This window comes from Rhinatrema bivittatum, chromosome 16 (assembly GCF_901001135.1).
Source record: "Rhinatrema bivittatum chromosome 16, aRhiBiv1.1, whole genome shotgun sequence".
Lineage (NCBI taxonomy): Eukaryota > Metazoa > Chordata > Amphibia > Gymnophiona > Rhinatrematidae > Rhinatrema > Rhinatrema bivittatum.
This window is the reverse complement of record NC_042630.1, coordinates 51,301,268-51,313,892: the sequence shown is the minus strand read 5'-3', so window position 1 is coordinate 51,313,892 and position 12,625 is coordinate 51,301,268. Positions and strand designations below refer to the sequence as shown.

The following is a 12,625-nucleotide window of genomic DNA, read 5'->3' as shown; positions in this document are numbered from 1 at the left end:
ATTTGGATAAGTTCTTGGAGGAGAAGTCCATTACCTGCTATTAATTAAGTTGACTTAGAAAATAGCCACTGCTATTACTTGCAATGGTAACATGGAATAGACAGTTTTTGGGTACTTGCCAGGTTCTTATGGCCTGGATTGGCCACTGTTGGAAACAGGATGCTGGGCTTGATGGACCCTTGGTCTGACCCAGTATGGCATGTTATGTTCTTAAGTGAGTTGAGCCGGCCATGCCTGGCTGTGGCCAGCAGGCATAATGCCTGTTAAAGAATTTAATGTGAGACCCAATAAGATACAGATCTTTCAGTGCTTTGTCTACCTTGCAGGATCTCTAAAGTTCAGTGGCAGCAGTATTTAAAATTCACCACATTCATAATTTCTTCTTATATCCCCAGGACAAGCATGATGGATTCAATGGATATGGAAAATATGACAATGAATATGGAAAATATGACCAGGGTGACAGAATTCATTATTCTGGGGCTTTCTGATAATCTCCAGCTGCAGGTTCCTCTCTTCCTGGTTTTCCTGCTCATCTACCTATTCACCCTGCTGGGGAACCTTGTGATCATCACAGTGACCTGTGCTGACCCCCGCCTGCACACCCCCATGTACTTCTTCCTCAGTAACCTCTCTCTCACAGACATCTGCTGCACCTCCATCATCGTCCCAAAGCTGCTAGAGATCTTCCTTTTAGGCGATAAAACCATTTCTTTTACCGGGTGCTTTCTGCAGCTGTATTTCTTTCTTGATGCCACAACTGTTGAGGTCTTCCTTCTCACTGCCATGGCTTATGACCGCTATGTGGCAGTCTGTGACCCCTTACGCTATTCACTTGTCATGAATCACAGAGTTTGTGTCCTGCTGGCAGCTGCTTCCTGGATCACTGGAACTCTACCTTCTGGGGTAGTCACGACTTCTGTCACCCGCCTTTCATTCTGTGCCTCTAATGAGATCAATCATATCATCTGTGATCTCATGGCGCTGCTAAAGCTCTCCTGCACAGACACGGCTAAAACTGAAACCCAAATGTTTATTGCAGCCACATTGATACCAGCGCCTGCCTTTCTAGTGACTCTCATATCTTACATCTACATCATCTCAGCCATCCTGAGGATCCGCTCTGCAGAGGGGAAGCGTAAAGCTTTCTCCACCTGCTCCTCCCACCTCACTGTCGTCTCCATTTATTATTTATCAATGTTCTGCATATATGTGAGGCCTATCTCTACATACTCTGAGAAGCAGGGTAAGATCATGTTCGTGATATACACGACTGTCACCCCCATACTGAATCCCATCATTTACAGTCTGAGGAACAAGGAGGTAATAAACTCAGTGAGGAAAGTCATAGGAATGCTGCTTAAGGAAGCAGGCAATGTATAAATCACAGCAGGTTATGAGATGGAGGATAATCCAGTTCCTAGCAGGGATCCATGGAGTGAAAGGGCTCAAGATCCAGCTTTATGTGGTAAAGACCCTTCCTGTACATTTCCAGTCCGCTGAAACACTGACCGGTGAACAAACGATACTATCTGCTGTCAAACTGAAAATATCATCTGAACCTGTGCTCCTCGCCATTGGGAAAGAGCCACTGACTAAAAGTATGGTCTAGTTATATTTTCAGATGTGCCTTCCTATGAACATAGCCCCTGAAGCAGCCCGCATTGTACGGGTGAAACTGGGCCCAAGTCAGGCATTTGTGATCTACTATTTGTATTAATAAAAGCCTCCTTTGACCCTGATCTACTCTTGCTCTGGTTGCGTTCAGTAGAAATAGGCCAGCTCTTCTGATGATTGACAAAGGTATGCATGGAAAATAAAATCATTTCATGTTTTCATTTTGTTTATGATTTAGTGCACATTATACATTAATCTCCAAGGGCCCCAACGTTTTAACGCTAGATATATTGGATAAACAAAGCAAAAAGACAGTGTTAGGCTTTTTCCTTCATTTGATATTTAAAATGTCTTAAAAACATTGAAACAGCAAATGTCATTGAGGTTTTTATGTCATTTGACAACAAAAGCACAAGCCTATCTGTGAGGGAATCTGTTCTTCATGATCCAGAAACAAGACACTGAAAGATAAGACAGGAAAACTCTCTGAAAGGTGAGATCACATAATAATTTATTATCTTCACACCTTCGCCCCCCCCAAAAAAAAAAAAAATAACAGGGGTGCACTTCTCTACCCTGACCCATAGTGGGAGGGAATTCTCAGGCCTGTACACGCTCTACCATCATTACTGCATGCTTTTACACCCTTGTGACATCACGTCTGTTGATCTATATACCAATGTCAACACTGCAATGACTTACAGTCTATTGTGATGTCAGTCCTGCGATTTATTCCTGAGAGTGAGATCACTTTTGAGTTACACCCCACTGTGACATCACTCCTGTGAGTTAGACCCCACTGTGACATCACTCCCGTGAGTTACATCCCACTGTGACATCACTCCTGTGAGTTACATCCCACTATGACATCACTCCTGTGAGTTACATCCCACTGTGACATCACTCCTGTGAGCTACACCCCACTGTGATTTCACTCCTGTGAGTTACATCCCACTGTGACATCACTCCTGTGAGCTACACCCCACTGTGATTTCACTCCTGTGAGTTACACCCCACTGTGACATCACTCCTGTGAGTTACATCCCACTGTGACATCACTCCTGTGAGTTACACCCCACTGTGACATCACTCCTGTGAATTAAAGACCATTGTTAGAGTCTTAAGAGTTTTTAACTGTGCAGAAAATCTGGGATCCAAAGCTCCAGCTGTGCTGTGTCTGAAGCTGATGGCATCAGGCATGAGGAGAGCTGGTGTCTTTAAATGCCTGCACATGCTGGGCATGTGTGCATCATACCCTGTGTTTTGCATATAAAAGGTATTTTGAAAATCAATTAGGGCTCAGTACATGTAAAACTATGTGCAAAACCCGATTTTGCAAACACCATTATGGGCACTGAGGAAACACATTCTAGGGACATATGCCCATAAGTTATCCTGCACATGCAACACCCTGCATGGATATCTTTGTAGAAGGTGGTTTGTGTGTGTAGTGTACTCTCACCTAATTACCCAAGGATTTCCAAAGTGAATATTAGTGTGTACGTTTGCACTGAAAATCCTCAGTAAATTCTGCATGTACAATGCACACACAGATTTTAAAGCTATGCAGGGAGTTATCAAATTACCCTCCCTATGAAATGAGTCAGTGCTTTCATAAGGTTCTATATAAATCTACAAATTAGAAATTAATATGAATTAGATCACCATTGGCCAAGCCCTTGAAGGAAGATGATACCAGTTGCTGGGTCTGATTAGGTGGCTAGAATTTTGGGGAAGTGTTTGGAGTCAGAAAGGAAGATTTTGTCACTGTGGTGTGGAATTGGGTTAAAATGTTCATTGCTTTACACATCCATCTGGAATTTCAAGTCAGGAGGGGCCATCAGACAACCAAAAGAACAACAGGCTTGATGGACGTCCAGTTGCTTTTCTGTGTGCCCCGGGCAGGAAAATTGAGTCGTAAGTTAAGTGACGTTGTTCTCTCATATGTCTTCATAAAGATTGTTTGTTTTTGGTAAAAAAAAAAAAGAAACAGAGACTGCTTTAACAAAAGACCTTTAATAGAAACGATTTTGGAGTTTTTAAGAAAATGATGAATAAAATATAAAATTGGACCTGTGAATTAGAACAGGATGTTTGTGGACATTCTGAAGACTTGAAGGTCCTACAAAAATAAAATGTGTAATAAAAAATAATACATAAATACACAAATTGAATTTAGTGGTAGATCATATTAATATAAATACTAGGGATGTGCAGAGCAAAATTTTATGTTCATATTTTTTATGTCCGAAAGGGGGTCCCACTTGCGGCCAATATGGACATAAAAAAAATCCAATGAGTTGGGTATATGTACATATGTGCAAAAAAAAAATTTAAACCCCCTCACCCTCCTTAATCCCCCCCCAGACTTACCACAACTCCCTGGTGATCGAGCGAGGAGTGAGGACGTCATTTCTGCAATCCTTGGCGAGAAGCATGTGACGTCGGTGGCACGTCGAGTGATGCGGCGTCACGTGATTCCCGGCGAGTTCGCGCCGGACGGCTCGTTCGGCCCAAAAAGAACTTTTGGCCAGCTTGGGGGGGCCTCCTGACCCCCTCAAGCTGGCCAAAAGTTCTTTTTGGGCCGAACGAGCCGTCCGGCGCGAACTTGCCGGGAATCACGTGGCGCCGCATCACTCAGACGCGGCGTCACGTGATTCCCGGCGAGTTCGCGCCGGACGGCTGGTTCGGCCCAAAAAGAACTTTTGGCCAGCTTGGGGGGGCCTCCTGGCCCCCCCAAGCTGGCCAAAAGTTCTTTTTGGGCCGAACGAGCCGTCCGGCGTGAACGAGCCGGGAATCACGTGACGCCGACGTCACGTGATTCCCGGCAAGTTCGCGCCGGACGGCTCGTTCGGCCCAAAAAGAACTTTTGGCCAGCTTGGGGGGGCCTCCTGACCCCCTCAAGCTGGCCAAAAGTTCTTTTTGGGCCGAACCAGCCGTCCGGCGCGAACTTGCCGGGAATCACGTGACGTCGCGTCTGAGTGACGCGGCGCCACGTGATTCCCGGCTCGTTCACGCCGGACGGCTCGTTCGGCCCAAAAAGAACTTTTGGCCAGCTTGGGGGGGCCTCCTGACCCCCCCAAGCTGGCCAAAAGTTCTTTTTGGGCCGAACGAGCCGTCCGGCGCGAACGAGCCGGGAATCACGTGACGCCGGCGTCACTCGACGTGCCGCCGACGTCACATGCTTCTCGCCAAGGATTGCAGAAATGGCGTCCTCACTCCTCGCTCCATCACCAGGGAGTTGTGGTAAGTCGGGGGGGGGATTAAGGAGGGTGAGGGGGTTTATATTTTTATTTTGGCTCAACAATCGCAATTTCCCACATATCGAACATATCTATGTTCGATATGTGGGAAATCCGATCGTTTATGTCGAATCAATTTTTTAAGTAAAAAAAAAATATGAGTTGCGTTTTACTAATGCGGTCAATCCGAATGCACACCCCTAATAAATACTTCTGAGAGACACATTGTGATGTGCATATGTTTTCCATTATAGAAACACAGACACTTACGCATGTACTAGATGCGTGCGTACCATGAAATGAATAAAATGAATGACCGACTGTACATCCCTACTTTTTACCATCTATTCACAGGTCCTAATCCTGACCTACAAATCCTCAAAGATCTGACCCCCTACCTAACTCTGAACCTTCCTTATCCCTAGAACCAGCTCATCCAGTTTGCTCACTGTCTGAAGCCCTCCTGTGACTCTAGCCCCCAGAACTATGCACCTCACAACCAGCAGGAAAGGACATTTTTGCAGCCTCTGACTCTCTGGAACTCCCTGCCTCCATACATTTGGTCTTTCCCAGACCTCATACCAGTGAGGAAATCAGTGAAAACCTGGATCTCTGAAGCTGCATTCAGCATTAGCCAATCCTGAACTCATTAACACCACATATAGACTTCTTAATTATCATATCATTTAAACAACCAAGAAGTCCTTCTGACCCTCAAAAGATACTAAACAAGTTGTTCCACTAAACTGCCTACTCCTTATGTTCTTCATGCTTAGCCTCCATACCTCCAATAATGGCAAAATGCCCTTCTGGATCAACGCTATGGGGCAGATTTTAAAAGCCTTATGCGCGCAGGGGGGTTACGCACGCCAAGCCTATTTTGTATAGGCCCGACGAAGCTTGTATGTCCCGGGGCTTGAAAAAAGGGGTGGGACGTGGGCCTAGGGCCTCTAGGTCGGAGGATTGCGCAACCTATGCCTGCCCAGAGGCAGACACAACTTGAAAAATAAAGGCCGGGGGGGGGGGGGGGGGGGTAGGGTAGGGCTGGGGGGAAAGGGGGGGCAAAATGAAAGTTCTCTCTGAGGCCGCTCCGATTTCGGAGCGGCCTCAGAGAGAACAGGGAAAGCCATAGGGCTCCGGTGCGCGCAATGTGCATAAGTGTGCACCCCCTTGCGCGTGCAGACCCCGGATTTTATAACATGAGCGTAGCGGCGTGCGCATGTTATACCATTGGGCATAGGTTTGTGCGCGCAGGGTTGCGCCCACAAATCTATGCCCGTGCGAATGTATTCAAATCCGGCACTATGCGAAAGCTGAAAGACACTGCCCTCGTTCACAAATTCTGAATGTTGACTCTTTAATTGTAACTGCATCCAATTACTAATTTATGTGCTAGAACGTCAATTTGAACTCTTTTTGTTAGAAAAGTGTGTCCTAAATAAAAAACATGATGATATTAATGAAGATTTCTGTGAACTATGGGGATGATATTGAGTCATAACGATATTTCTGGGCACTGCTAAGCACAGATGGTGCCTGAAAGTTAAATGTTCCAGATATAAGACACAGTCCTATCTGAGGCTCCTGTGGTAGCTTTGGGAGATGCAATGAGCAGTCACTTCTTAGGGAACCATGGTCAGCCACATCATATTCAGTGAGAATAAAAAGCCACAAGCAGCTTCCTAGAAGACAGCACAGACTTTCAGGATAGGATAAAGGACATAGAGCAGGTACTGTTGGACCCTCTCCTGCTCATAATGGATGCACAATCCCTAAACTGCAACATTCCTCATGCAGGCGGTGAAACTGCAAGTGACAAAGATCTAAGGACAGCCACCTTCGAGCACCAGTGCATGCCAGAAACTGTTACAAAATGTACTAAATTCATCCTGACACGCAATTACTTCAGCTTAAAAAATGACAGCAGTCTATAGATCATGGGCAGCAGGATGGCACCACATATGCCAAATGAAGCAATTTTTAAGGAGGCATCAGTGAGCAGAGCAGAGAATATTAACAGTTAACCTGTACTGAACAAGCTAAACAAGTAATAAAGAGAGACAGAGGACAAGACCCTTTCCTGAAAAGATGAAAGGTAGAAAAAGAATTGCAAATGACGGGCAAGATTCATGAGGGACATGGTACAGAGCTGGAAAGGCAACGTGACAACCGCAGCAGCTACAGAGAGAAGTGGGTGAGAGGAGATCTCAGAGACGGCACTCAGAAGTGCTGTTTCCAAATGGGATTTATTTATTTATAAGCTTTTAAATATACCGACATTCGTGGGTACATCATGCTGGTTTACAATGTAACAGAAAGGCGGAAAATACATAAAACAAGGGTGGGGGAAAGAGGGGAGCAGCTGGAAGGAGGAGAAGGGAGAAGCAGGAAGAAGCAAGGCATGGAGGGAAGGACAAGTGATGGGAGGAGGCCACTGGAGAGGTTAACAACTACAACATCGTAGAGTGCGCATTAGGCGAAAGTCATGAGAGAGAGAGAAGCAGGCAGGGATGGGTCTTGGTAAATATGGAAGGGGTTTAAATGAACTTATGACTCCCAAATGCTGAGCATTGACTTAGTTTCAGACTTTCTCTAATCTTCCATAACTAACAGGACATTTCCCTATCACAGCTGGAATGGAACAGAATAAGGGACCCAGAAACGTATTCACTCCATGGAGCAATCACTTCTAAACTTTCCTGGCATCACAGACACAAAGCAAAAAACTTCCCTTAATTGCCTGTGAGGCTTTTTAATTTCCCAGATGCACAGAGCACAGTTTTCTCTCCCTGTTGTATATTTAAAGTATTTAAGACACCCAAGGTGCCCCTCTCCTGATCCACAGTGGAGGAGAGGAGGCAGCGCTGCAGGACAGGTAGGGAGAAACCCCAGCAATCCTGAACATGTGACTTTAATGCCTTCTGTGAGCTGCGCTCTCTCATCAAATACAATTTACAGTTTTATTCATAAGCTTTCACCCGGCTCAGACCCTCCCAGCCAAGAGCAGCCGAGAGACATCACCCTTGTGCCCTTTTCCCTTAAAAATATATTTTTCCCAGGGAGTGTAAAATGTGTTTATCATGAGTAAATCTATCAATTACGATGGAGAGGAGATGCACAGATCTGATGTACTGGAGGTAGGATGGAGCCTGTTTGATGGGACACAGATACAAATAAATCTGATATGTTTGCAGCTATGGTACTGAATCTCTTTATATAAAATGTTAAATTTAGGGACTTTTTTATAATTAATCCTTTATTAAATTTTAAATGAAATACATGAATCAAAATCAAGGAATATAAGAATAAAATAACTCACAATTATATAGTCAGTATATTTATACAAATATAGAGCAAAGTGAACAAGTCCACATTGTATGGAGGAGCCAGGCCTGAATTCTAAAATCAAAGGAAGTAAATCTCCCCAGACAGCTGTCATTTAGATTTACCTAAAATGAATGTACACAGGTGAACTGGATCTAGAAAACTGAAACAACAGGGTCTTTAGTTTTAAGTTTTAATTTTGTATTCCCCAGAAATATATCAGACTTTATTATAACCATTACAAATGTTGGCTATAATAAAGTCTGATAAATTCCTGGGGAACATAAAATAGCATTGAAAACAAAGGTTCTTAGCTATAAACAGGTGCTCTGGGGGTAAACTATTAAATAGGAACCATTAGAACATCAGTATTCATGTTCCTAATGCCTTGTCTGTATAGTGTGATCTCAGCTGAGTAATTTTATCTCTAATCCCCGGCTCTGTCACTGATTCTTTGTGTGTGATCTTTGCCTTTAAGACTCTCACTTACCCTCAGTCCTAGCCACTGACTCTTCCTTCTTTTGAGAAAGTTGTGTATCTGATATTTACGTCTTTTGGGTGGGAAGACCTGTAAAGATGGATCACAGAAATCTGATTTATAGAAACGCTACCACGGTCTCCATAGAAATGGTTGTGCCGGCTTTCTTGAGCAGGGTGAAAGTGATTTCTAGAAATGCTACCATGGTCTCTATAGAAATGGTTGTGCCGGCTCTCTTGAGCAGGGTGAAAGTGATTTATAGAAATGCTACCATGGTCTCCATAGAAATGGTTGTGCCCGCTCTCTTAAGCAGGGTGAAAGTGATTTATAGAAACACTACCACGGTCTCTATAGAAATGGCTGTGCCCGCTCTCTTGAGCAGGGTGAAAGTGCTGCCATCAGCACTGCTTATGAGGGCCGGTGCCACCATTTCTACAGAGACCATAATAGGGCAGGAGTAAGTGGGCATCACTTCTACCCTTTAGGACTCCCTGGACCCACAACGGATGGGATAAGTGGGAGTTAAAGTGGCCTCTGACTACCAGCCATGTATGGAAGGGAAGAAGGAAAGGTGAGGGTCCCACTAGGCTCAGACAGGTAGACTCACATCTGGACCCATTCCTATTCCTGTGGCAAGAGGAGGGTTGGAAAAGACAAGTAGGGGAGCCTAAGGTTTCTGTTGGGGTGGGGTGAGGGTTCAGAGAGCTTCTGGAAGGCCCATTTCAATTGTTTTTGTTTTGTTTTTTTTATGGTTTAATTTTTTTTTTTTTTTTTTGGTTTGGCAAATGAATCAAACTGAAAAAGAAATCATTAAAGGAACCAAAAAAATGAACACTTCCATATGAAAAAATGAACTGAAACAAAAGTGTGCCATCCCTAATACTCAAAAAACAGCAGGGTAGGCGATCCAGTGAAACCGTAGGCAAGGCATCCTTCTCTTTGTTGCTTGCCTACGATCCCTAATACTCAGGCAGGCTTCTACAGATCTGAAGGGAGGACGGATATTTCCCAGCTAACATTAGAGCATTCCTGGGCCATGAGAACGTCAAGTCTGTAAATCCCACTCAATGGTCATTCTTGACATGTGAAGCATTAATTAGGGACAGATGTAATTCTGGACAGAAGGTGGTCAAGAGGTGTTTGAAGATTTTATAATGCCTTGTTTCCTTGGTACAGAAATTTGCCCCAGGTTATGACAACGTTTGCTATGTGAATTTCTATATAATAAGGACATCATTAAACATTAGAGATGGATTTATAGGAAACCAGACAAGAAGAGGAGTCAGCTGATGACCACAGACACTAACCAATGACAAAGTAGCTTTACAAATGTTAGATGACATCGCAGTGTCCTGGGTCCTCTCTGCTAGATTTCAAGTGAACTGCAATGTCCCACGTCCCCATAGTAAATATGAAGAGAACGATATTCTAAGTGTCATTTCTCCACCTGTGGACAGCCCGCGCCATGTTTTAAGATGGCGCCGGCTGTCCATTGCACCTATCATGTGATAGGAGCCGGCCAATGGTACCGATAGCCCCTGTCACATGGTAAGGGCAAAGGGCCATTGGCGCCATTTTGTTTACTGGCAGCCGATGGCCTGAGAGTAGGAGATCGCTCCCGGGACCCCCCGGACCACCAGGTACTTTAGGAAAGTTTTGAGAGGGTTGGGAGGGTGGGGGATTCTAAATAATTAGATTTAAAGGGTCGGGGTGGGTTTTTTTTTGTGTGCCCTTTCTCCTCTCCCCCTAAACAATTAGAAAACCTCACAAAAATTGTGTGGGGTTTTCCTATTGCTTTCGGGGACCCCCCGATACTTGACAGATTAGAAAATATCATAAGATATTTTCATCCATCAGAAAAACGATGCACATCCCTACTTGTTAACCCCTTAATATTCATCAAGTGGCATCTTTGATACAAAGCTTGGCAGCTCTGGAGCACGAGTGCTCTCACTGATCAGATTTCCTTTTGGTTTCAATTCTGTTTCCAGATGTTGATTGTATACTAGTGTCATTACCGCAGAATGCTCTTGACTCTCTTTTGCCTTTATCATGACTTCTAGTACTAAACTAGCTAATCTATTACCAGAATTTCTGAGTAGAATATAAATTAGCCTTCCTGTAAGCATTATGTAAATGAAAAGGAATGGACAGATATCCCATACTCACAGCTTGCTCTCATGCTCCCCCTCTATGGATCTTCAGTTGCCCTTGTGTTACCTTTCCTTAGAAGTCTCTGAATATTCAAACCTTAAATCATTCCTATACTTAGGAAAGGTATAATTACACAAATACCTGGATATTTTTCCTTTCATTAATTTCCATGTCTGGATTTTCACAGGCACAGAACAAGATGAGCCTTCAGTAACACAATCCATCATCTGACAAATCTCCACCCAACACAATGAATGAGCAATGCACTGCCAATGAGTTTAATGTGAGACCTGATGAGATGCAGACAGCAACTTTCATTGGTGGCCCTACATTACAGCATCTGAAAAGCTTACTTTACACATGATTTCTGATTTTTTTCTTATAACCCAGGACAAGTGATGGACCCAATAAATGTGGAAAATTTGACAATGGTGACAGAATTTATTATTCTGGGACTTTCTGATAATCCCCAGCTGCAGGTTCCGCTCTTTGTGCTTTTCCTGCTCATCTACCTGATCACCCTGTTGGGGAACCTTGTGATTATCACAGTGACCTGTGCTGATCCCCGCCTGCACACCCCCATGTACTTCTTCCTCAGTAACCTGGCACTCACAGACATCTGCTGCATCTCTACGATTTTTCCAAAACTGCTGGGAATCCACCTCTCAGGGAATAAGACCATTTCCTATGCTGGGTGTATTGCTCAACTGTATTTCTTTCTTGGCTCCAATTCTATTGAAGTCTTCCTCCTTACTGCCATGGCATACGACCGTTATGTGGCAATCTGTAACCCCTTATGCTATTCACTTGTCATGAATCAGAGAGTCTGTGTTCTGCTGGCAGCTGCTTCCTGGATCACCGGCACTCTACCATCTGGGACAATCATGTCTTCTGTCATCCGCCTTTCATTCTGTGACTCTAACAAGATCAATCACATCTTCTGTGACCTTATGCCACTATTAAAGCTCTCCTGCATTGACACTGCTAAAACTGAAACCATAGTATTTGTTGCAGGCATGTTGTTATCAGTGCCTGCCTTCCTAGTGACTCTGACATCTTACATCTACATCATCTCAGCCATCCTGAGGATCCGCTCTGCAGAGGGGAAGCGTAAAGCCTTCTCCACCTGCTCCTCACATCTCACTGTGATCTCCATTTATTATTTGTCAATGTTCTCCATGTACATGAGCCCCAGCTCAACATATTCCCAGGAGCAGGGTAAAATCCTGTCTGTGGTCTACACAGCTGTCACCCCCATGCTGAACCCCCTCATTTACAGTCTGAGGAACAAGGAAGTAAAAAATGCAGTCAGGAAAGTCATGGGGAAGTAGATTATGGGAGCATGTGGTGTATAAGTCACAGCAGTTTATCAGACAGAGAAGAATCCAGTTTCTAGTAGGGGTCAAGATGATTCTCCTTTTAGTATGAAAATTGATCTCCTCCTGTTCTCTTTCAGGAAAAGTGTTAGACATCTGAGCTAAGAAAAGATTTACAGAAAAATATACAAACCCTTCAGATTATTAAGAAATCTGTTCTTCATGAGCCAGTAATGAGCTGGTTGTACAAGAGCCTGGAAGCTAAGGACAAGGAGACCCTGTGGAGGGTTGGATCACATACTCTGCTGATAGTAAAATCCCTCCCCACTCGACAATTTTATTGGAAGTGTCGGGCTGTAAGATTTTTAAATAAATAAATATTAGTGTATGTATTTGTGAGTGGTGAGAGAAATTCTGTTGTTTTACAGCACTGTGACGTCTCTTCTGTTAGTTATAGCTCATTATGACATAATTCATGTGAGTTATTTACTGTG

General features: G+C 44.0%; 1 protein-coding gene across 1 annotated transcript; it reads left to right on the top strand.

The window, feature by feature from the left end:
- Window positions 1–786: 786 nt before the first annotated feature.
- Window positions 787–12,146, top strand: LOC115077668 (olfactory receptor 5B21-like). Its single transcript, XM_029579963.1, has 2 exons — window positions 787–1,246; window positions 11,206–12,146. The coding sequence occupies exons 1-2, from the start codon at window positions 787–789 to the stop codon at window positions 12,144–12,146; spliced, it is 1,401 nt and encodes a 466-aa protein (XP_029435823.1).
- The last annotated feature ends 479 nt before the right edge of the window (window positions 12,147–12,625 follow it).